The sequence below is a fragment of the Boleophthalmus pectinirostris genome, unplaced genomic scaffold (assembly GCF_026225935.1).
Source record: "Boleophthalmus pectinirostris isolate CB_2022bp ecotype Guang Dong unplaced genomic scaffold, ASM2622593v1 HiC_scaffold_10, whole genome shotgun sequence".
Lineage (NCBI taxonomy): Eukaryota > Metazoa > Chordata > Actinopteri > Gobiiformes > Gobiidae > Boleophthalmus > Boleophthalmus pectinirostris.
The window spans coordinates 1,192,957-1,217,737 of record NW_026570971.1 but is presented as its reverse complement, the minus strand read 5'-3'; the positions used below and the strand labels follow the sequence as shown (position 1 = coordinate 1,217,737).

Genomic DNA, 24,781 nt, shown 5'->3' with positions numbered 1-24,781 from the left:
ACTTAATTAAAAATAAACACATAAAATAATAATAATAATAATACTAATAACAGCCGTGATCAAATAATAAAATAAATGATAAATAATAAAACAATTATGAATCAAATCCAATTAATCAAATTAATATCTCAAACAAACTTCAATAAAACTTTAAAACTACTATTTCTTGTGTGCTGCTGTAATAGTTCTATTAAGTCAAATTTCATTTTAAATCCTTGATGCCTTCCTTCATTATATTTCTCTCCTCTTTATATGTGTTACGATCCATAAATACATTCACAATATAAACTAAATTTGCCATAATTATACTGTGTGTGTATATATATATATATATATATCTATATATATATCTCTATATATATTGATAGATAGATATATATAGATATTTTTTTTTCCATCAACTTAAAAGTGCACTATGTAACTTTTTGTTTGGAGTTCCCTCACCTGCTTGTTTCTATGGAGATGCCATTGCTCAGTTGCGAAAATGTATGTTATGACATATTTGGTCTCCATGGAGACAGAAAGGTTCCTTACATTCCGGATAAAAAAATAATATCTCCATGGAGAAAAGTGACAGACGCGCCACCAGAAAAGTTACACAATGCACCTTTTAAATGAGACTGCATCTGAGCCTCCATCAGGACTCAGGTCAACGTCATTTTTTCCAGTTGTAGTTCTCCTTACATTATCCTCAAGTCTGACAAATCACTTTATCATATGACAGAGGAAGAAAACTTAGGATCCATCTTCTTTTCAATTTCTTTATTAAGACAATAAAGACAAGAAGAAAGTGTAGATACACTTAAAATGTCACCACAAAGTTTCTTAAAAATACTCTTCAAAACTTTATATATTCTCTGTTCATGTTTTGTTTTATTATATTTATACATAAGACACATCATTGTTTTGTGACAATATAACTTTGGGAAAACACATTAGAGAATGACCTTTCTTTGTAAATGACCTTGTTGGAGAAGATTGTAGTTTACTCGAATATGATCAGATAACTGGCCTTTATGGAAACATCTGCTCCCATCATGTGTAGAATCAATTCACTGCTTTGAGATGGAATTAGAAGCACATAATTAACAGTGAAACAACAAAGTTATTTGTCTGTCAGCCTTTTGCAGGAACCATAAATGGTCAAAAGGAACGAGGATGAATAAAAGTATTAATAATTTCAATTTAAATAATAAATCAGTGATAAATATTCCATATAGAAACTATTAAAAAATGGGAAATAAGTAAGTAAGTCTTTATTTATACAGCGCTTTTCACACAGATATTTGTCACAAAGACGTTTTACAAAGCATTATTCATTCACTCCAGACCCGGTGATGGTAAAGTACTACCACAGATGCCCTTGGTCATCGGTCAGTAAAAAATATCTTTAATTATAATTTTAAGTTTTTAATTGTTGACACTACACAGAACTCAGTTCCACAGTCTGGAGTCTCTGAAGCCTCATCTCCAGCTTTTTGAGTCTGACTTTAGTCTCACTTGATCCGGGCTCAGCAGCTCTTTCTCCTTTTGTGTGTTCAAGAGGGTGCACCTTCAGATGACCAGCTTGTCTCAAAGTCGTCCTACACTGGTCAGAGCTGCAGCTTTTCTCTTCAGTCTGGAACATTTGGACACGTTTTAGACGGTTCCTCACAGACCTGAAATCCTTCCCCTCTTTCTTCACAGTCGTCTGGTTCGTCTCCTGTGTGTGTTCGGTAGTGACTGGAGAGCTCCTGGGATGTTCTAAAAGCCTCTTCACACTGGTCACACTCATATAGTATCAACCAGGAGTGAGTTCTCATGTGTTTACTGAGATTGGATGATACAGAGAAAGTTTTCCCACACTGGTCACACTCGTATGGTTTCTCTCCAGTGTGGACTCTCATGTGTGATGTTAGGGTCCATGACCGTGAAAATGCCTTATCACAAACATCACATCTGTATGATTTTTCCCCTGTGTGGATTTTCATATGTTCACTGAGTGCACCAGATTGTCTAAATTCCTTCCCACACAGTTCACATTCAAATTGTCTCTCTCCTGTGTGGATTCTCATATGTCGCTGAAGATCAAAGGATTGTCTAAATTCCTTCCCACACTGGTCACATTTAAATGGCGTTTCTCCTGTGTGGATTCTCATATGTCGATGGAAATGACCAGATTGTATAAATTCCTTCCCACACTGGTTACATTCAAATTGTTTCTCTCCTGTGTGAACACTCATATGTAATCTTAGAGTCCTTGAGCGTGAAAAAGTCTTCTCACAAACAAAACATCTGTATGATTTTCCCCCCGTGTGGGTTTTCTTATGTTCACTGAGCGCACCAGACTTTCTAAATTTCTTCCCACACTCTTCACATTCAAATGGTTTTTCTCCTGTGTGGACTCTCATATGTTCATTGAGAACACCAGAGTGTATAAATCCCTTTCCACACTGGTTACAGCTGTATGGTCTTTCTCCTGTGTGAGTTCTGTAATGTATTTTAAGTCTGGAAGCCTTTTGACACACCTTCCCACACTGGTCACATGTGAAGGCCATTCTGTTGGTGGATCTTGTAGCTCTGAATTAAAACAAAGGAAAGAAAGTGTCAAGTAAAATCACTTTTTTAACTGTTCAAATAAAGTAACTGTAACTAAAAACACATAAAATCACACATAGTAAATCATATGTAAGAATGTTTCAGTGAGTGTGTTTACATGCACATCAGTATCACAGTTATGATCAGGTTTTTTGAATATCCTGGTTTCGTCATGGTGTATGTATACGCTGTATCCTGAATAAACCAGTATCCCGGTTATGAGAAACTGGGATATTGTAGCTGAGAAATTACAACAGTAACCGGGATACTGTGGCGTGTATACGCAGTATCCCGAATACTGCAACATAAAGTTGAGAGCTCATGCACTTGTCCAACACTGTTTTAGTTGACTTGTTCTTTGTGGCGCTTGTGCAAAGTGTGTAAAATGATCCATTACCACCAGGATGTATTTGTAACACTAGTCGGTTAGATTGACTACGACCACGGTAAATAACAAGTAATTACAATTGTCAGCATCAGAAGGCTGGTCCTTAAAGGAGCCTGAGGTGTGAATAAAACACAGACAACCTGTATTAAAGATTTAAAGCTAAATGTATTGATATATATTAAATAATAATTAAACAAACAGGACAACAACAGTAATAGACGGTATTTAGTATATGTATTACTGTTTGAAGCAGCGGTTGAATCCAAAAGAATAATAGTTCCAGTAATAAGTTCAAAGGTTCACAGAAAAATGTGTGCAGATGTATTTTAGTCATATATAAGTTTATCAATATATAACTTTGTAAATGAATATGTTATCTATTTTATTTCATTTTCATCCTGGAATCAGTTGACACAGTCATTAATCAATAATTCATTCATTAATCAAAAAGGAAGTGCACTTTTTCATATATCAAAAATACTCAATTGTACTCAATAAATCAAATGACTTAAAAAGATCAAAATACTCGAGTAGATGATCAGATGAATAATTAAAGCTGCGCAAAAAATCTAAAATAGTTGTAGCTATGTCAGTTCAATCATATTCAATGAGGGGAAATCATATATATATATTATCATTAATATTATGATTAAGCGTTTGCTCAAAGAGTTGTTAAAATGGACATTGAAATCAATTTAAAAGGGAAAATAATAAATGAATGAATACATGAATAACCTAATGAGATTTAATGTTAGAATATCACTGATTCAACTTTGAATTACTGAGGTTCGTGTTTTTAATTTTAAGCCTCTACATCTTTGTTGTGATACTTGCTGTAAAAGGTGTTTTATTTACAATTTCAATGCAAATGCTGCTTGTGTATTTAGGTCAGTAGGAAGTGGACCAGGATCAAATCTTGACCATATCGTTTTGTCAAAGCCTGATCCTGTCAGATCTCACAAACTCAGCAGGGCCTGGTCAGTTTTTGGATGGAGACACTGGGAAAATCAGGAGCCACAGGAGGCGCCAGTCACAAAAACGGTCGTTGTGTCCCTAGGCAAGACACTTCACCCACATTGCCTAGTATGAAATTGGAGTGTGGAGTGATGTGATGTCAGCCTCGCTTCCGTCAGTCTGCCCCAGGGCAGCTGTGGCTACAGTAGTCTCAGTAGTAGACTCAGCAATGCTCTGTAAAGCGTCTTTGAGTGTCCAAAAAAGCGCTGTATAAAACTGATGCATTATTATTATTATTATTATTATTATTATTATTATTATTATTATTATTATTATTATTATTATTATTAAAATCTGAAGCATATTTAGGCTCCAAACGACAGAATAAACAGATACGTGGCAGATCCGCAGCATGTCTGGGGCAGATAACTCGGTTCTGAACGCGGATCCAAAACGGGTCCTGGGCGGATCCGCGGCGAGTGATTTTTACTCTCTGGGTAAGTGCTATTTAACAACACAAATACGAGCTAATCATAAAAATAATTCACCGATTGTTGCTCAACAACTCACCGATGAAGAAGAGACAGTTTAGAATCCGAAAAATGCTCCAGTTGACAGATTTGTCCCTGACGCAGAGCTGAACATGAACCACAGTGAGGAGGAGGAGGAGACAGGGAAGTGACCTCCGGGGCTTAAAGGAACATGAGGCACAAGTAGAACATCCAAACAAGTAGAACATCCAAACAAGTAGAACATCCAAACAAGTAGAACATCCAAACAAGTTGTTCAGTCAAATCGGTCTCTTATTAAGCCCAAAGTCCTTTCTGTGTCCCATTTCTTTGTGCAGCTCTGAAGACAGTGTCATGTTTTTCCTTTGGGAGGAGCTGAGCTCTACCATTGACTCGCCTGTAGAGGGCGACATCCACATTCACAGAACGTTTGTTCCACTGGAGGATTTTTACATCTGGAACAGGACCGGACACAAATAAACACTTGTTTTTAACTTCGCTTCTGTTTATTTCGCTATGACAAGTTGTCAAACTTATTGTGTTGAGTTTTCATCCATATGAGCCGAGTAGCACCGCCCAGAAGCTTCAAACGAGCCGCTGTCAAACGAAATATGCGGAATTGTTAAGATAAAGCTTTAGCTTTAGCTTTAGCTTTAGCATCTCCTATTTGTTTGTATTGTTATCTTAGCTTAGCTTAGCTTAGTTTAGCTTAGCTTAGCTTAGTTTAGCTTAGCCGCTGCCACTGTTTTCTATGGGTCCTGTTAGCACTGCCTTTTTATTCCAACTTTCTGCATTATTCTTTACAATGTTATGATCCAATTGGAACGTAATCAAGTTGAAATGATTACTTATATTGTCCAATGTTGTCATTTTATTTATTATGCACTTTGTGGCGTTTTTTAGCCTAAACATTGTGTCTTACTTGGTCCTATTGAAATGTTCTTTTCAGTTTAAATGCTGCGGGGCCAGACTGACCTGCGCCCCCCCCACGCGCTTTAACGCACAGGAAGCTATTTAATTAATCATGTTTTGGTTACTTGATTAATTAATAGAACATTTCAAATATATCGTACAATATCTGAATTTCTATATGCAGAAGTATTTATATATTTATAATACAACTAGTATTATATTTAATTGTAATTACATTATGAATTGTGTGCACATAGATTTATTACATCGCATCGTTCTGTTCTCTGCACAGACCAGGTTTTTTGATGACGAGCTAAGGCAAGGCTTCTGAATCACTGAAACCACACGAAATACAACTCAAGTCTGTGGAGATTCCTGCCAGGAGCCCCGACACCTCCTCTCTCTGTCCGGGCTGGTAGGAGTGGGTCCCTCTCCACAGATCTGACCTGTACCTTGGTCTGGTTGACCTTATAAAGCCAGGTCAACTTGTCATTTTCTCCAGTTGTAGTTCTCCTTACGTTTATGTTTACATTTATTCTATGACAGAAGAAGCAAACTCAAGATCCATCTTCTTTTCATTTTCTTTATGAAAACAATGAAGACACTCTACACTTTTCGTAAAATGTCATCACAAACTTTCTTGAAAAATACTCTACAAAACTCCATATATTCTCTCTTCATTTTTTGTATTGTTTTTTACATAAACAAATCATGTTTTTGTGACAATTGTTTTGTCCCTCTCCTCAGTCTCCACTAAAACTCTTTTATTTCCACAGTGGCACAATCTCCCTCAGGTTTTGGAACACAAATGGAACTTTTGGGGTAAATTGGGGATTACTGCACATTCATTCATTATCAACAACATTCCCATTAATTTGTAATGGCTGAACACTACAAGTTTATGTTCTGTACCAGGGCCATGAACAAATAAACACTTTTTTCAAATTATTCAACAGGTTTGTAATAATTATACTTCAGTAACACATGAATGTCTCAAAATGATAAAGATTTTTATTTTTTTTTATTAGAAAGAGGTTTTAGCTGAAGTATTTCCATGTTATATTGTTTTTCACATTAAGCTTCACTGCACTTCCCTAATCAGAGACAGACCTGAAATTGCACTTTGTCTTTTTATTCTGTTTTGACTCTTGTTAGTAACCCACAACAGATGTTTATTCTTTTCATGGCTGCTGTGATGAAAATAGTGAAATAAAATATTAGAATTAGAAAACAAAATCAGTTTAAGCGTTTTAAGCTTTTAATTGTTGATACTACACAGAGTTCAGTTCCACAGTCTGGAGTCTCTGAAGCCTGATCTCCAGCTTTTGAGTCTGACTTTAGTCTCACTTGATCCGGCCTCAGCAGTTCTTTCTCCTTTAGTGTGTTCAAGAGGGTGCACCTTCAGATGACCAGCTTGTCTCAAAGTCGTCCCACACTGCTCAGAGCTGCAGCTTTTCTCTTCAGTCTGGAACATTTGGACATGTTTCAGACGGTTCCTCACAGACCTGAAATCCTTCCCCTCTTTCTCCACAGTCGTCTGGTTTGTCTCCTGTGTGTGCTCGATAGTGATTGGAGAGCTCCTGGGATGTTCTAAAAGCCTTTTCACACTGGTCACACTCATATAGTATCAACCAGGCGTGAGTTCTCATGTGTTTATTGAGATTGGATGATTGAGAGAAAGTTTTCCCACATTGGTCACACTCGTATGGTTTCTCTCCAGTGTGGACTCTCATGTGTGATTCTAGGTGGCCTGACTGTGCAAATGTCTTCTCACAGACCTCACAGCTGTATGGTTTTTCCCCTGTGTGGATTCTCATGTGCTGATTGAGATGACTAGACACTCTAAATTCCTTCCCACACTGCTTACATTCAAATGGTTTCTCTCCTGTGTGGATTCTCATATGCTGATGGAGGGCACTGGAGTCTCTAAATTCCATCCCACACTGGTCACATTCAAATGGTTTTTCTCCAGTGTGGACTCTCATATGTAATACTAGAGAGCTTGACCGTGAAAATGCCTTCTCACAAACTTCACAGCTGTATGGTCTTTCTCCTGTATGGGTTCTCATATGCTTATGGAGGTCACCAGAGTCTGTAAATTTCTTCCCACATTGGTCACATTCATATGGTTTTTCCCCTGTGTGGATTCTCATATGATGATGGAGGGCACTGGAGTCTCTAAATGTCTTCCCACACTGGTCACAGCTGTATGGTCTTTCTCCTGTGTGGATTCTCATATGCTTATGAAGGGCACCAGACTCTGTAAATTTCTTCCCACACTGGTCACATTCATATGGTTTCTCTCCCGTGTGGATTCTCATATGTGATACCAGGTGGCTTGACAGTGAAAATGTCTTTTCACAAACATCACAGCTGTACGGTTTTTCTCCTGTGTGAGTTCTGTAGTGGACTTTGAGCCTGGAAGCATTTGGCCACACCTTCCCACACTGGTCACACGTGAACCCCATTCTGTTGGTGGATCTTGTAGCTCTACATTAGAACAAAGGAAAGAAAGTGTCAAGTAAAATCACGTTTTTAACTGTTCAAATAAAGTAAGAATACAGAAAAACAGCTCTGCTGAGTCACTGCGCTGCTTCTGCTGTGCCCGAGAGCTTCAGTCTGCTTCAACTGCGCCATTACCGACACCTACTGGACACATTTGGTATTGCAGCTGAACCTGAATAATTCTATGTGAGTAAAAAAGCCACAGAAATGAATCAAAATATGATCAAAACATTACACCATTAAAAGTGTTATTGGAGGTGCCTTTTTACAACAAAACTATCATTTTTCCCCCTCTTTTCCAAAAGCAGTGTTCCTTGAGTACAATGGTTACCTATTATATCATTAGTAACACTTTTATAGTATAAAATTACCTTTTGTAAACATTTTGAATACCTGCAGATACCAACTTTATATACAAATAACCAAATTTTTTTCTCAAGTTAAATGAACAAGTTCACCTTTAATTGAAACAATAACGTTTTACTTGTAACCAGACACAAAATCGGCCAACATTTTCTCTTTGTCTGTCACCATCACGATGTTTAAATCAGACACTTTTGGCATGTGCAATAAACTCAACAAATCTTGTGCTTTTTCTTAAGCCTTAGCATTTCTGTTTCTAGTCTTTATGTCACTGAACCAGTTTTAATAAGCTGCTTGTGAGGAGTGGGACGCCCATGTTTAGGGTTAGGGATGATTGATGAGCTGCTCCTGATGCTCCTCAGCCTCGGCACCTCTACGCTGCGCTGGCTGTTATGGCCACAGGGCTCCAGTTCCTCCTGGAGCCATATACTGTATGTTTAAGTCCCTGCTGTTGATCCCTGTGTGTGTGCAAGCCTCCGTCTGCCAGGCCCCTGCTGTGATTGGTGGAATCAATTCCAGCTGGCACCTGGGTCCCTTCCAGCTGATTGGTGCATCGCACTAACACCTGGTCAGTCCTGAGGCTACAACTGCAGCTGCCACACCTATAAAAGCACTCACATCTGCTGTTCTGCTGTGAGCTGCAGGCCACTTGTTGTGTCTCTTGAGTAGCTTTTTGTCAAGACACTATGAGTCCTTTGTGACTTTGAGGAGACTGGTTTGTTCTTTTGTTTTGTGTTAATATAATATGTACAACCTAATTTTGTCACTTTTAGTTATACACTTGACTAGAGCCTCCAAGCTTGTTGGGCCGAGAACTCAAAAATCAACTCTTCTCCCCGCTCCATGTCGTGATGAATTCTCACTGGAAAACCAAACTTGAGGGCAAAATGCTTCAAGATCTTGTCCAACACTGTTTTCGTTGACTTGTTCTTTGTGGCGCTTGTGCAAAGTGTGTAAAATGATCCATTACCACCAGGATGTATTTGTAACACTAGTCGGCTAGATTGACTACGACCACGGTAAATAACGAGTAATTACAATTGTCAGCATCAGAAGGCTGGTCCTTAAAGGAGCCTGAGGTGTGAATAAAACACAGACAACCTGTATTAAAGATTTAAATCTAAATGTATTGATATATATTAAATAATAATTAAACAAACAGGACAACAACAGTAATAGACGGTATTTAGTATTTGTATTATTGTTTGAAGCAGCGGTTGAATCCAAAAGAATAATAGTTCCAGTAGTAAGTTCCAAAGGTTCACAGAAAAATATGTGCAGATGTATTTTTATCCTATAGAACTTTATCAGTATATAACTTTGTAAATGAATATCAAATAATAACAAAAAGGGAAGTGAAATTTACCAAATAACAAAAATACTTCATACTAAAAATCTACGTCAGTTCATTCATATTTAATGAGGAAATAACTAAATAAAATTATTACTATTATTATTATTAATATTATTATTAAGAGTTTGCTCAAAAAGTTGTCAAAATGGACAAAATCAATTTAAAAGGGAAAATAATAAATGAATGAATACATGAATCACCTAATGAGATTTAATGTTAGAATATCACTGATTCAACTTTGAATTACTGAGGTTCGTGTTTTTAATTTTAAGCCTCTACATCTTTGTTGTGATACTCGCTGTAAAAGGTGTTTTATTTACAATTTCAATGCAAATGCTGCTTGTGTATTTAGGTCAGTAGGAAGTGGACCAGGATCAAATCTGAAGCATATTTAGGCTCCAAACGACAGAATAAACAGAAACATGGCAGATCCGCAGCATGTCTGGGGCAGATAACTCGGTTCTGAACACGGATCTAAAACGGGTCCTGGGCGGATCCGCGGCGAGTGATTTTTACTCTCTGGGTAAGTGCTATTTAACAACACAAATACGAGCTAATCATAAAAATAATTCACCGATTGTTGCTCAACAACTCACCGATGAGGAAGAGACAGTTTGGAATCCGAAAAATGCTCCAGTTGACAGATTTGTCCCTGACGCAGAGCTGAACATGAACCACAGTGAGGAGGAGGAGGAGACAGGGAAGTGACCTCCGGGGCTTAAAGGAACATGAGGCACAAGTAGAACATCCAAACAAGTAGAACATCCAAACAAGCAGAACATCCAAACAAGTAGAACATCCAAACAAGTTGTTCAGTCAAATCGGTCTCTTATTAAGCCCAAAGTCCTTTCTGTGTCCCATTTCTTTGTGCAGCTCTGAAGACAGTGTCATGTTTTTCCTTTGGGAGGAGGAGCTGAGCTCTACCATTGACTCGCCTGTAGAGGGCGACATCCACATTCACAGAACGTTTGTTCCACTGGAGGATTTTTACATCTGGAACAGGACCGGACACAAAATAAACACTTTATTTCAAATTATTCAACAGGTTTTTAATAATCATAATGCAATAATAGATGAATTTGTTTAAAAGGTCCTATATTATGTAAAATTGACTCCTGTGAGCTTTAAGTCATGTTCTAATGCTGTTCCCTGGTCAAAAACAGACCTGGACTTGTGTTTTGCCTCCTGCATTATTACATTATCTACATCTGCAAAACTCAAAACGCCAAAACTAATTCTAATATTTTATTTCCCTTTTTTCATCACAGCAGCCATGAAAAGAATAAACATCTGTTGTGGGTCAAAACAGAATAAAAAGTGCAGTGAAGCAGGACTAAAAGCTCAAAGTAAAAAACAATATAATGAAGAATAACATGGACAAACTTCAGATAAAATCCAATAAAAAGAAAATCTTTACATATAATTTAAAGCTTTTAATTGTTGACAAAACACAGAGCTCAGTTCCACAGTCTGGAGTTTCTGAAGCCTGATCTCCAGCTTTCTGAGTCTGACTTTAGTCTCATTTGATCCAGCCTCAGCAGCTCTTTCTCCTTTAGTGTGTTCAAGAGGGTGCACCTTCAGATGAGCAGCTTGTCTCAGAGTCGCCCCACACTGGTCAGAGCTGCAGCTTTTCTCTTTAGTTTGGAACATTTGGACATGTTTCAGACGGTTCCTCACAGACCTGAAATCCTTCCCCTCTTTCTTCACAGTCGTCTGGTTCGTCTCCTGTGTGTGTTCGGTGGTGACTGGAGAGCTCCTGGGATGTTCTAAAAGCCTCTTCACACTGGTCACACTCATATAGTATCAACCAGGCGTGAGTTCTCTTGTGTTTATTGAGATTGGATGATACAGCGAACGCTTTCCCACACTGATCACACTCGTATGGCCTCTCTCCAGTGTGGACTCTTATATGTGCTTCTAGATTGCACGACCGTGAAAATGTTTTCTCACAAACATGACATCTGTATGGTTTTTCCCCTGTGTGGATTCTCATATGTTCATTTAGCGCTCCGAACTTTCTAAATTTCTTCCCACACTGTTCACATTCAAATGGTTTCTCTCCTGTGTGGACTCCCATGTGTTGATGGAGGTCACCAGATTGTCTGAATTCCTTCCCACACAGTTCACATTCAAATGGTTTCTCTCCAGTGTGGATTGTCATATGCGCGTCTAGGTGGCTTGACCGTAAAAATGCCTTATCACAGACATCACATCTGTATGATTTTTCCCCCGTGTGGATTATCATATGTTGATGGAGGTTACCAGAGTCTTTAAATCCCTTCCCACACTGGTCACAGCTGTATGGTCTTTCTCCTGTGTGAGTTCTGTAGTGTCTTTTCAGGTCAGAAGGTTTTGGCCACACCTTTCCACACTGGTCACATGTGAACCCCATTCTGTTGGTGGATCTTGTAGCTCTGCATTAGAACAAAGGAAAGAAAGTGTCAAGTAAAATCACTTTTTTAACTGTTCAAATAAAGTAACTGTAACTAAATACACATAAAATCACATAGTAAATCATATGTAAGAATGTTTCAGTGAGTGTGTTTACATGCACATCAGTATCCTGGTTATAAAAAAGTTTTTTGAATATCCTGGTTTTATCATGGTGCATGTTTACGCTGTATCCTGAATAAGCCAGTATGTATTGTAAAAAATATTGTGTATTTTTATCCTACCACAAAGGCAGATCTGGGAAGCTCGTCATCATGAGGAGAGGTGAGGGGTCACAGTCCACAGGTTCAGTTTCAGTCCATAGAAAAACAAACCTGACCTATGAAGGTCAAAGGAATAAGTTTGAAACAAAACATCTGCATCATGTTTAACAGACACATTTACATCTGCACAACAAATACACTTTATCAATATATAACTTTGTCAATTAATATGTTACCAATCTTATTTCAGTTTCATCCTGCAATCAACTGACTATTAAACACAGTCACCGATCAATAATTCATTCATGAATCAAAAAAGGAAGTGCACTTTTTCATTTATCAAAAATACTCAATTGTACTAAATAAATCAAATGACTTAAATAGATCAAAATACTCGAGCAGATGATCAGATGAATAATGAAACCTGCGCTACAAATCAAAAACAGTCGGAGCTTCGTCATTTTATTCATATTTAATGAGGAAAAACAAAACGGAAGTCGAGAGATTATTTAGTGTTCGCTCAAAAAGTTGTCAAAATGGACAAAATCATTTTAAAAGGGGAAAATAATAGATGGTTCTCGTAAATTAGACTGTTATGCATCTATCCTGGGTTTGAATGTAAACTTAAAAACGTTCAATATTTAATGAGTATAATGTGTGTTTGTAAAAGTCCCAGCGCGAGTAAACGGAGCTAATATCCACAGGGTTTTGAATGGGAGCGGAGCGAACAAACAAGACGCTAAGTGCGATTTAACAACACAAATACGAACTAATCATAAAAATAATTCACCGATTGTTGCTCAACAACTCACCGATGAGGAAGAGACAGTTTGGAATCCGAAAAATGCTCCAATTCACAGGTTTGTCCCTGACGCAGAGCTGAACATGAACCACAGTGGAGTTTTATTGACCAACAACAACTGGAGCATTACCGCCCCCCACTGGTGAGGAGTGTGAACTGAAACACCACTGACTAATCACTTAATTAAAAATAAACACATAAAATAATAATAATAATATTACTAATAACAGCTGTGATTTTTTCTTGTGTGTTGCTGTAATAGTTCTATTAAGTCAAATTTCATTTTAAATCCTTGATTCCTTCCTTCTTTATATTTCTTTCCTCTTTATATGTGTTACGATCCATAAATACATACACATTATAAACGATATTCATTATTCTCACTTTTTTACTTATTAGTAAAAACGTGTTTTCTTAAATAATCAAAAGATTAAATATTTATAAATATTCTATTGCTATTGTTTTGGAATGTTAATATATTTATAATTTATATTCAACATCAAGAGAAAGTGATTATTTTAAATAGAGTGAAATATTTTAATAAGTCGTTTTTGGGGATTTGTAGTTCCCACTTTTGTCCACATGAGGGCGCACAGGGGCCAAGCATAACTTCAGGAAATTGAAAAAAATGTAAAATAAATAAAATAAAATAAATGTCTTTTATATCTGTGTCTTTTTTTTTTTTTTTTTTAATTAAGTATTTTATTGGCTTTATTTATTTGTTGCTATTCTGTGGTTTTGCTTTTATTTAATTTTACTGGTTTTATTATTTTAAGACTGGTAAGATTCAATTTGAGTGTTTATTTTATCATTTTATTATTATTGTTGTTATTAATATGTATTTGTGCAGCACTTTGGAAACTGTTTATTTCTACAGGACATTTCACAAACAAATTCGATTGGATAAATATAATTGATTTAAGAAATACATTAAAATTAAATTAAATCTGTTAAACTGAACAGATATTTTAATTTAAATAATGGACAAAAAAATAACAATTGAACTGTTATGTTTAACACTTGTAGTCAAAGTCATCCCACACTGGTCAGAGCTGCAGCTTTTCTCTTCAGTCTGGAACATTTGGACATGGTTCAGACGGTTCCTCACAGGCCTGAAATCCTTCCCCTCTTTCTTCACAGTCGTCTGGTTTGTCTCCTGTGTGTGTTCGGTAGTGACTGGAGAGCTGCTGGGATGTTCTAAAAGCCTCTTCACACTGGTCACACTCATATACTATCAACCAGGAGTGAGTTCTCTTGTGTTTACTGAGATGAGATGATACAGAGAAAGTTTTTCCACACTGGTCACACTCGTATGGCCTCTCTCCAGTGTGGACTCTCATATGTGATACCAGTGTGCCTGACCGTGAAAAAGTCTTCTCACAAACATCACATTTGTATGGTTTTTCCCCTGTGTGGATTCTCATGTGTTCAATGAGTGCACCAGACTTTCTAAAGACTTTCCCACACTGTTCACATTCAAATGGTTTCTCTCCTGTGTGGACTCTCATGTGTTGATGGAGGGCACTGGAGTGTCTAAATACCTTCCCACACTGGTCACACTCGTATGGCGTCTCTCCAGTGTGGATTCTCATATGTGATACGAGGGTGCTTGACTGTGAAAATGTCTTCTCACAAACATCACAGCTGTATGGTTTTTCCCCTGTGTGGATTGTCATATGTCGATGGAGATGACAAGACTCTTTAAATTCCATCCCACACTGGTCACAGCTGTATGGTCTCTCTCCTGTGTGAGTTCTGTAGTGTCTTTTCAGGTCGGAAGGTTTTGGCCACACCTTCCCACACTGGTCACATGTGAATGCCATTATGTTGGTGGATCTTGTAGCTCTGCATTAGAACAAACACATAAAATCACACATAGTAAATCATATGTAAGAATGTTTCAGTGAGTGTGTTTACATGCACATCAGTATCACAATTATGAGAAATATTATAGTATTCGGGATACTGTAGCGTGTATACGCAGTATCCCGAATACTGCAACATAAAGTTGAGTGCTCATGCACTTGTCCAACTATGTTTTAGTTGACTTGTTCTTTGTGGCGCTTGTGCAAAGTGTGTAAAATGATCCATTACCGCCAGGATGTATTTGTAACACTAGTCGGCTAGATTGACTACGACCACGGTAAATAACGAGTAATTACAATTGTCAGCATCAGAAGGCTGGTCCTTAAAGGAGCCTGAGGTGTGAATAAAACACAGACAACCTGTATTAAAGATTTAAAGCTAAATGTATTGATATATATTAAATAATAATTAAACAAACAGGACAACAACAGTAATAGACGGTATTTAGTATTTTGTTATAGTAGCTCAAGAAGTTGTCAAAATGGACAAAATCACTTCTAAAAGGAAAAATAATGAATGAATGCTTCTGTTAAACTAGATTGTTATCTACAATTGGGTTTGAATGTAAACTTAAAAACGTTCAATATTTAATGAGTATAATGTGTGTTTGTAAAAGTCCCAGCGCGAGTAAACGGAGCTAATATCCACAGGGTTTTGAATGGGAGCGGAGCGAACAAACAAGACGCTAAGTGCGATTTAACAACACAAATACGAACTAAACACTAAAATTATTCACCGATTGTTGCTCAACAAACTCACCGATGAAGAAGAGACAGTTTGAAATCAGAAAAATGCTCCAATTCACAGGTTTGTCCCTGACGCAGAGCTGAACATGAACCACAGTGGAGTTTAATTGACCAACAACTACTGGAGCATTACCGCCCCCCACTGGTGAGGAGTGTGAACTGAAACACCACTGACTAATCACTAAATTAAATAAACACATAAAATAATTATAACACTACTAGTAACAACTGTGATCAAATAATAACTGAAGAAAAAAAATAATGAATCAAATCCTGTTCATCAAATTAATATCTCAAACAAATTTCAATAAAACTTTAAAACTAATATTTCTTGTGTGCTGCTGTAACAGTTCTAAGTCAAATTTCATTTTAAATCCTTGATTCCTTCCTTCATTACATTTCTTTTCTCTTTATATGTGTTACGATCCATAAATACATGCTCTACTGTATGTGTGGTTTTTTATTAGAATATAAACTAAATTCATTATACTCACTTTTTTACTTATTAGTAAAAAAGTGTCTTTTTTATCATAAAAAGATTAAATATTTATACTTAAATATTTATAACTATTTCTGTTACTATTGTTTTGAAATACTAAAATATTTAAAATTGATATTCAGCATCAAGACTAAGTGATTATTTTAAAGCGAGTGAAATATTTTAATAAGTCTAGTTTTTGTGGATGTGTAGGTCCCATTTTTGCCCACATGAGGGCGCACAAGGGCCAAGCATAACTTCAGGAAATTGAAAAAAAATAAAATAAAAAAAATAAATGTCTTTTATGTCTGTCTTTTTTATATATTTTATTGGCTTTATTTATTTGTTGCTATTCTGTGGTTTTGCTTTTATTTAATTTTACTGGTTTTATTATTTTAAGACTAGTATTATTCAATTTGAGCATTTATTTTATAATTTTATTATTATTGTTATTATTAATATGTATTTGTGCAGCACTTTGGAAACTGTTTGTAAAATGTGCTATATAAATAAACTGGAATGATAAATATAATCTATTTAACAAACACAATAAAATGTTATTAATTTATATTACACATGGTCTTTTCTCTTGTATGTTTATTATTTATTCATATAACTCTGTTAATCGCAAACTGAACAGATATTTTAATTTAAATAATGGACAAAAAAATAACAATTGAACTGTTATGTTTAACACTTGTAGTCAAAGCTTAGAAGTCATCCCACACTGGTCAGAGCTGCAGCTTTTCTCTTCAGTCTGGACCATTTGGACATGGTTCAGACGGTTCCTCACAGACCTGAAATCCTTCCCCTCTTTCTTCACAGTCGTCTGGTTTGTCTCCTGTGTGTGTTCGGTAGTGATTGGAGAGCTGCTGGGATGTTCTAAAAGCCTCTTCACACTGGTCACACTCATATAGTATCTGCCAGGAGTGAGTTCTCTTGTGTTTATTGAGATTGGATGATACAGCGAAAGCTTTCCCACACTGGTCACACTCGTATGGTTTCTCTCCAGTGTGGATTCTCATATGTGCTTCTAGATTGCCTGACCGTGAAAATGCCTTCTCACAAACATCACATTTGTACGGTTTTTCTCCTGTGTGGACTCTCATATGTTCATTGAGCGCACCAGATTGTCTAAATTTCTTCCCACACTGGTCACATTCAAATGGTTTCTCTCCTGTGTGGACTCCCATGTGTTGATGGAGGGCACTGGAGTGTCTAAATACCTTCCCACACTGGTCACACTCGTATGGCATCTCTCCAGTGTGCATTCTCATATGTGATACTAGGGAGCTTGACTGTGAAAATGTCTTCTCACAAACATCACAGCTGTATGGTTTTTCCCCTGTGTGGATTGTCATATGTCGATAGAGATGACAAGACTCTTTAAATTCCATCCCACACTGGTCACAGCTGTATGGTCTCTCTCCTGTGTGAGTTCTGTAGTGTCTTTTCAGGGCGGAAGGTTTTGGCCACACCTTCCCACACTGGTCACATGTGAACGCCATTCTGTTGGTGGATCTTGTAGCTCTGCATTAGAACAAAGGTAAGAAAGTGTCAAGTAAAATCACATTTTTAACTGTTCAAATAAAGTAACTGTAACTAAATCCACATAAAATCACACATAGTAAATCATATGTAAGAATGTTTCAGTGAAGGCCAATTTACGGTCCAGCGTCAAATCGTCTGTGTCAACCTACGTGCACCTCTGAAATTTTCTAACTATGTGTCAAAACCCCGCAGACAGCAGGGGAAGCGACGCAGACGATAAGAGCTGTGATTGGTCCTCTGTACCACTGCTCTGCAGACATTTCCTGTCGGTTTTTCTTTCTTTCAGTATATATTGGGAAATGTATTTAATGCAGCTTTGCACATATGTGTTTACGTTTTACAGAAACAAAACTTAAAACCACATGGCAACTTACATAAACAAAGCACTCATAAAACAGCTCACTCCTGGTACACGGTTCAGCTTCTGTCGGACTTAAAAAGGACACGACTCAGTGGAATATGCGTGTTCTTTCTGTGACAGAGTCACATTGTACTAATGGTGAGTCTGTTCTGTGCTTTTGTCGCGTTAGAGATGTTCATGTTAAACTTTTTAAGAGATTATACGTCTTCAGGTCATACACATGGACCGTGTATATGAATGGGCAGATATCGTCGCCCCCTAGCGTTTTGGCAGTGAATTACTTCGCGGTGCACAGACCTCGACGCAGATCCATAAATCAAAAACAACGGCGACAAGGCTACGGCGGCGGTGCGCGTTGAGTCGACGCAGAACTATACTTCAGCCTTGAGTGTGTTTATGTCTTTGGTCAGTTAAGATAATCATACATCATATTACAATGATTTAACACAGAAATTATGTGTATCACTAAAGTTATTCAGTTATTCTACAGACTGAAGGGTTTAAGCTGAAGTTTTAAAACTTATTTTGCCAAACCCCATTAACATATAGAACAGGAGACAAGACGACAGAACTATTTACAGAAAACAAGACAAAACTCAGGAAAGAATACACTTACTTCTTTTGGTACACACACACACAAAACAAACACACAATCCAATACACATCAATGTTCACATACACACACACACACAGACCCATGTGCATGTTAGTATTCACACCTATAATTATATAAATACACAGACACTTTGTATAATTGGGGGTTATAGTTCATCTGTAAGTTCAATGAGGTAAGCTCCATGATTTGTTGTATTTCTTTATAATAATTCTCTCTATAATTCTGGTCTTATAAATTTTTTCCACAGACGAACACCTGATGGAGACGCATTGATTTTTCGGCCGGTCCTCACATGAGCTTTGTGAAAGAGGCTCGACCTTCTCAGATTAAACTCACTCTCTCTGTGGGTCTGAATATCTCTTGATGTCCGACAATATACACGGATTTTTATCCTATGCACACAAAGTTTTCTTACTCCATATTTCTTCATCAGTATCCCGGTTATGATCGTTTTGTTTTTTTTAATATCCTGGTTTCGTCATGGTGCATGTATATGCTGTATCCTGAATAAGAAAAGTATCCTGAATAAGAAAAGTATCCCGGTTATGAGAAATTGGGATATTGTAGCTGGGAAATTACAATAGTAACTGGGATACTGTGTGGTTAAAGGAGCCCGAGGTGTGAATAAAACACAGACAACCTGTATTAAAGATTTAAAGCTAAATGTATTGATATATATTAAATAATAATTAAACAAACAGGACAACAACAGTAATAGACGGTATTTAGTATTTGTATTATTGTTTGAAGCAGCGGTTGAATCCAAAAGAATAATAGTTCCAGTAATAAGTTCAAAGGTTCACAGAAAGATGTGTGCAGATGTATTTTTATCCTACCACAAAGGCAGATCTGGGAAGCTCGTCATCATGAGGAGAGGTGAGGGTCACAGTCCACAGGTTCAGTTTCAGTCCATAGAAAAACAAACCTGACCTATGAAGGTCAAAGGAATAAGTTTGAAACAAAACATCTGCATCATGTTTAACAGACACATTTACATCTGCACAACAAATACACTTTATCAATATATAACTTTGTCAATTAATATGTTATCAATCTTATTTCAGTTTGATCCTGCAATCAACTGACTATTAAACACAGTCACCGATCAATAATTCATTCATGAATCAAAAAAGGAAGTGCACTTTTTCATTTATCAAAAATACTCAATTGTACTCAATAAATCAAATGACTTAAATAGATCAAAATACTCGAGCAGATGATCAGATGAATAATTAAAGCTGCGCTACAAATCAAAAACAGTCGGAGCTTCGTCATTTTATTCATATTTAATGAGGAAAAACAAAATGGAAGTCGAGAGATTATTTAGTGTTCGCTCAAAAAGTTGTCAAAATGGACAAAATCAATTCAAAAGGGAAAATAATGAATGACTAAATGCATGGATGCTTCTGTTAAACTAGATTGTTATCTACAATTGGGCTTGACTGTAAACTTAAAAACGTTCATATTTCCTGAGTATAATGTGTGTTTGTAAAAGTCCCAGCGCGAGTAAACGGAGCTAATATCCACAGGGTTTTGAATGGGAGCGGAGCGAACAAACAAGACGCTAAGTGCGATTTAACAACACAAATACGAACTAATCATAAAAATAATTCACCGATTGTTGCTCAACAAACTCACCGATGAGGAAGAGACAGTTTGGAATCCGAAAAATGCTCCAATTCACAGGTTTGTCCCTGACGCAGAGCTGAACATGAACCACAGTGGAGTTTTATTGACCAACAACAACTGGAGCATTACCGCCCCCCACTGGTGAGGAGTGTGAACTGAAACACCACTGACTAATCACTAAATTAAAAATAAGCGCATAAAATAATAATAATAATCAATCAAATCCTGTTAATAAAATTAATATCCCAAACAAACTTCAATAAAACTTTAAAGCTACTATTTCTTGTGTGTTGCTGTAATAGTTCTATTAAGTCAAATTTAATTTTAAATCCTTGATTCCTTCCTTCTTTATATTTCTTTCCTCTTTATATGTGTTACGATCCATAAATACATACACATTATAAACGATATTCATTATACTCACTTTTTTACTTATTAGTAAAAACGTGTTTTCTTAAATAATCAAAAGATTAAATATTTATAAATATTCTATTGCTATTGTTTTGGAATGTTAATATATTTATAATTTATATTCAACATCAAGAGTAAGTGATTATTTTAAATAGAGTGAAATATTTTAATAAGTCGTCTTTGTGGATGTGTAGGTCCCATTTTTGTCCACATGAGGGCGCACAAGGGCCAAGCATAACTTCAGGAAATTGAAAAAATTAAAAATAAATAAAATAAATGTCTTTTATGCCTGTCTTTTTAAAAATATTTTATTGGCTTTATTTATTTGTTGCTATTCTGTGGTTTTGCTTTTATTTAATTTTACTGGTTTTATTATTTTAAGACTGGTAAGATTCAATTTGAGTGTTTATTTTATCATTTTATTATTATTGTTGTTATTAATATGTATTTGTGCAGCACTTTGGAAACTGTTTATTTCTACAGCACATTTCACAAACAAATTCGATTGGATAAATATAATTGATTTGAGAAATACATTAAAATTTAATTAAATCTGTTAAACTGACCAGATATTTAAATTTAAATAATGGACAAAAAAATAACAATTGAACTGTTATGTTTAACACTCCCTCTTGTAGTCAAAGTCATCCCACACTGGTCAGAGTTGCAGCTTTTCTCTTCACTCTGGAACATTTGGATATGGTTCAGACGGTTCCTTCACAGACCTGAAATCCTTCCCCTCTTTCTTCACAGTCGTCTGGTTTGTCTCCTGTGTGTGTTCTGTAGTGACTGGAGAGCTGCTGGGATGTTCTAAAAGCCTCTTCACACTGGTCACACTCATATACTATCAACCAGGAGTGAGTTCTCTTGTGTTTACTGAGACTGGATGATACAGAGAAAGTTTTCCCACACTGGTCACACTCGTATGGCCTCTCTCCAGTGTGGACTCTCATATGTGATACCAGTGTGCCTGACCGTGAAAATGTCTTCTCACAAACATCACATTTGTATGGTTTTTCTCCTGTGTGGATTCTCATATGTTCACTGAGTGCACCAGACTTTCTAAAGACTTTACCACACTGTTCACATTCAAATGGTTTCTCTCCTGTGTGGACTCTTATGTGTTGATGGAGGGCACTAGAGTGTCTAAATGCCTTCCCACACTGGTCACACTCATATGGCATCTCTCCAGTGTGCATTCTCATATGTGATACTAGGGAGCTTGACTGTGAAAATGTCTTCTCACAAACATCACAGCTGTATGGTTTTTCCCCTGTGTGGATTGTCATATGTTGATGGAGATGACAAGACTCTTTAAATTCCATCCCACATCGGTCACAGCTGTATGGTCTCTCTCCTGTGTGAGTTCTGTAGTGTCTTTTCAGGTCGGAAGGTTTTGGCCACACCTTCCCACACTGGTCGCATGTGAACCCCATTCTGTTGGTGGATCTTGTAGCTCTGCATTAAAACAAAAGAAAGAAAGTGTCAAGTAAAATCATTTTTTTAACTGTTCAAATAAAGTAACTGTAACTAAATACACATAAAATCACACATAGTAAATCATATGTAAGAATGTTTCAGTGAGTGTGTTTACATGCACATCAGTATCACAGTTATGAGAAATATTATAGTAACCGGGATACTGTGGCGTGTATGCGCAGTATCCCGAATACTGCAACATAAAGTTGAGTGCTCATGCACTTGTCCAACTATGTTTTAGTTGACTTGTTCTTTGTGGCGCTTGTGCAAAGTGTGTAAAATGATCCATTACCGCCAGGATGTATTTGTAACACTAGTCGGCTAGATTGACTACGACCACAGTAAATAACGAGTAATTACAATTGTCAGCATCAGAAGGCTGGTCCTTAAAGGAGCCTGAGGTGTGAATAAAACACAGACAACCTGTATTAAAGATTTAAAGCTAAATGTATTAATATATATTAAATAATAATTAAACAAACAGGACAACAACAGTAATAGACGGTATTTAGTATTTTGTTATAGTAGCTCAAGAAGTTGTCAAAATGGACAAAATCACTTCTAAAAGGAAAAATAATGAATGAATGCTTCTGTTAAACTAGATTGTTATCTACAATTGGGTTTGAATGTAAACTTAAAAACGTTCATATTTCATGAGTATAATGTGTGTTTGTAAAAGTCCCAGCGCGAGTAAACGGAGCTAATATCCACAGGGTTTTGAATGGGAGCGGAGCGAACAAACAAGACGCTAAGTGCGATTTAACAACACAAATACGAACTAATCATAAAAATAATTCACCGATTGTTGCTCAACAAACTCACCGATGAGGAAGAGACAGTTTGGAATCCGAAAAATGCTCCAATTCACAGGTTTGTCCCTGACGCAGAGCTGAACATGAACCACAGTGGAGTTTTATTGACCAACAACAACTGGAGCATTACCGCCCCCCACTGGTGAGGAGTGTGAACTGAAACACCACTGACTAATAACACGCCGATTGACACGGAGTGAATGAATAAAAGTCTGTAAAGCGTCTCTGTGACAAATGTCTGTGAAAAGTGCTACATAAATAAAATAAAAAAACTGACATACTTACTGTCGATATTCTATACTCTATACGTTTAGGCCAGTGCAGTACACAGTCCAGTACACAGTCCAGTACACAGTACACATTACAGTACAGTACACAGTCCAGTACACAGTCCAGTACACAGTACACATTACAGTCCAGTACACAGTCCAGTACACAGTCCAGTACACAGTACACATTACAGTACACATACACAGTCCAGTACACAGTACACATTACAGTACAGTACACATTACAGTACAGTACACATTACAGTACACAGTACAGTACACAGAACACATTACAGTACAGTACAGTACAGTACAGTACAGTACACAGTACAGTACAGTACAGTACAGTACAGTACACAGTACACAGTACACAGTACAGTACAGTACACAGTACAGTACAGTACAGTAGCCAATTATATCAGGTCTTAAACTAAGTTGTTCTAAATATTTTCAGCTACTTCACCTTAAGTTCATGTTCATGTTAATAAGACAAAGATGTTCAGTGAAAACATACTACTATATGGCAATGTTGATGTGAGCATCTTGTAAAGCATCAACCATTCAGATATAATCATTTTAAACATTTCTGTACACACATTTGATAATTCTGTTGATGAACTGACCGCTCGCATTGGCCCACTAGATCGAGCCGTTATAATGACCCAAATGAAAAACAGACAAAAATCTCAGAGACGTAATTTTATTAACGTTTGATGTCAGTGGATAATTTTGACATTATCACATTCAGACTTGACAAAGCTTTCTGGGTGAATAAACAACAGTGACGGTCAAACAAAGTGCTGGTGCAGCCTGACGTAACAAACGTAACTGGCTAGCTAACTTGCGGCTACGTAATATAATGTTATTTATTATGAGAGCAAATTAAACAATTAAGATCTAAATACAAATTATATGTTATTCTAAATGGTGTCAGCAAGACACAAAGCATGCAAAAGTCTACAAGAGCCAGCCGACTAAAAAAACGGTTTTAATCGTACACTGTACAGAGCTCCAGTAGGACCTGTAATGTTAGCATCTCTTGCTCCCCGGCTGCGCGCGCATCTCTGAATGTTTGTGAACAAGGGGTAATGGATGTAACTAGATAATTATAAACTCCTTTAAATCATAACTGCACAGACACAAAGAAACATATTTTAGTTTACATAACGGACAGAAAAATAACAATTGAACTGTTACGTTTAACACACCCTCTGGCGGTCAAAGTTAGAATTACAAGTGTTTTTGTGGTTTTGTACAGTTCATGTTTTAAGCCACATGAGGGCGCCAAACTGCGCTTCTCTGCACTAAACACAACTTTCATCAAAAATCAGTCATGTTTTACTAACTCTTTTACATTTTAAACTATAAAAGTGTAAAAATGCAGTTCAGTTGTTCAAAATTAATTCAATTACAAATTAAAATTAAATGATGAAATAATGTAAACCATCGATGCTCCAACTTGTGTGATGTAAACAAGCAAAAATATAGAAAAGTAAGCTTATTTTGACCAGGATCCATTTGTGAATGTCAATGTTGTTTTTTAAC

General features: G+C 36.7%; 3 protein-coding genes across 6 annotated transcripts in view; 1 reads left to right on the top strand and 2 right to left on the bottom strand.

The window, feature by feature from the left end:
• Positions 1-24,781, top strand: part of LOC129410510 (zinc finger protein 271-like) — a 688,773-nt gene that overhangs the window by 629,079 nt on the left and 34,913 nt on the right. The window lies entirely within an intron of this gene.
• Positions 816-13,160, bottom strand: LOC129410545 (zinc finger protein 239-like). 4 transcript variants are annotated; one of them, XM_055158967.1, is made up of 3 exons: positions 13,029-13,160; positions 12,238-12,332; positions 816-2,559 (listed from the first exon to the last, which is right to left on the bottom strand). In XM_055158967.1, the coding sequence occupies exon 3, from the start codon at positions 2,535-2,537 to the stop codon at positions 1,614-1,616; it is 924 nt and encodes a 307-aa protein (XP_055014942.1). In that variant the 5' UTR covers positions 2,538-2,559; positions 12,238-12,332; positions 13,029-13,160; the 3' UTR covers positions 816-1,613. The 4 variants fall into 4 exon arrangements, with proteins under 4 accessions (XP_055014942.1, XP_055014948.1, XP_055014959.1 ...); XM_055158984.1 differs by lacking the exons at positions 12,238-12,332; positions 13,029-13,160 and adding exons at positions 6,881-7,830; positions 10,159-10,289 and having other exon boundaries at positions 912-2,533; XM_055158973.1 differs by lacking the exons at positions 12,238-12,332; positions 13,029-13,160 and adding an exon at positions 4,490-4,907.
• Positions 10,795-23,103, bottom strand: LOC129409872 (zinc finger protein 91-like). Its single transcript, XM_055156765.1, has 8 exons — positions 22,978-23,103; positions 21,398-22,134; positions 20,275-20,341; positions 16,863-17,638; positions 15,644-15,710; positions 14,106-14,863; positions 13,029-13,095; positions 10,795-11,976 (listed from the first exon to the last, which is right to left on the bottom strand). The coding sequence occupies exons 2-8, from the start codon at positions 22,110-22,112 to the stop codon at positions 11,199-11,201; spliced, it is 3,228 nt and encodes a 1,075-aa protein (XP_055012740.1). The 5' UTR covers positions 22,113-22,134; positions 22,978-23,103; the 3' UTR covers positions 10,795-11,198.

Bases quoted from the DNA above. Each gene is read 5' to 3' on its own strand.
- LOC129410545 (XM_055158984.1), bottom strand. From the start codon at position 7,808: ATGGGGTTCACGTGTGACCAGTGTGGGAAGGTGTGGCCAAATGCTTCC. The intron at 2,534-6,880 runs CAGACGACTGTG...CCAACAGAATGG, and splicing joins AGCACACACAGGAGACAAAC to CCTTCACATGTGACCAGTGT.
- LOC129409872 (XM_055156765.1), bottom strand. From the start codon at position 22,112: ATGGGGTTCACATGCGACCAGTGTGGGAAGGTGTGGCCAAAACCTTCC. The intron at 20,342-21,397 runs GTGAAGGAACCG...GTTCATGTTCAG, and splicing joins AGGGGAAGGATTTCAGGTCT to CTCTGCGTCAGGGACAAACC. The intron at 15,711-16,862 runs GAAGAGAAAAGC...GTTCATGTTCAG, and splicing joins ATGTCCAAATGGTCCAGACT to CTCTGCGTCAGGGACAAACC.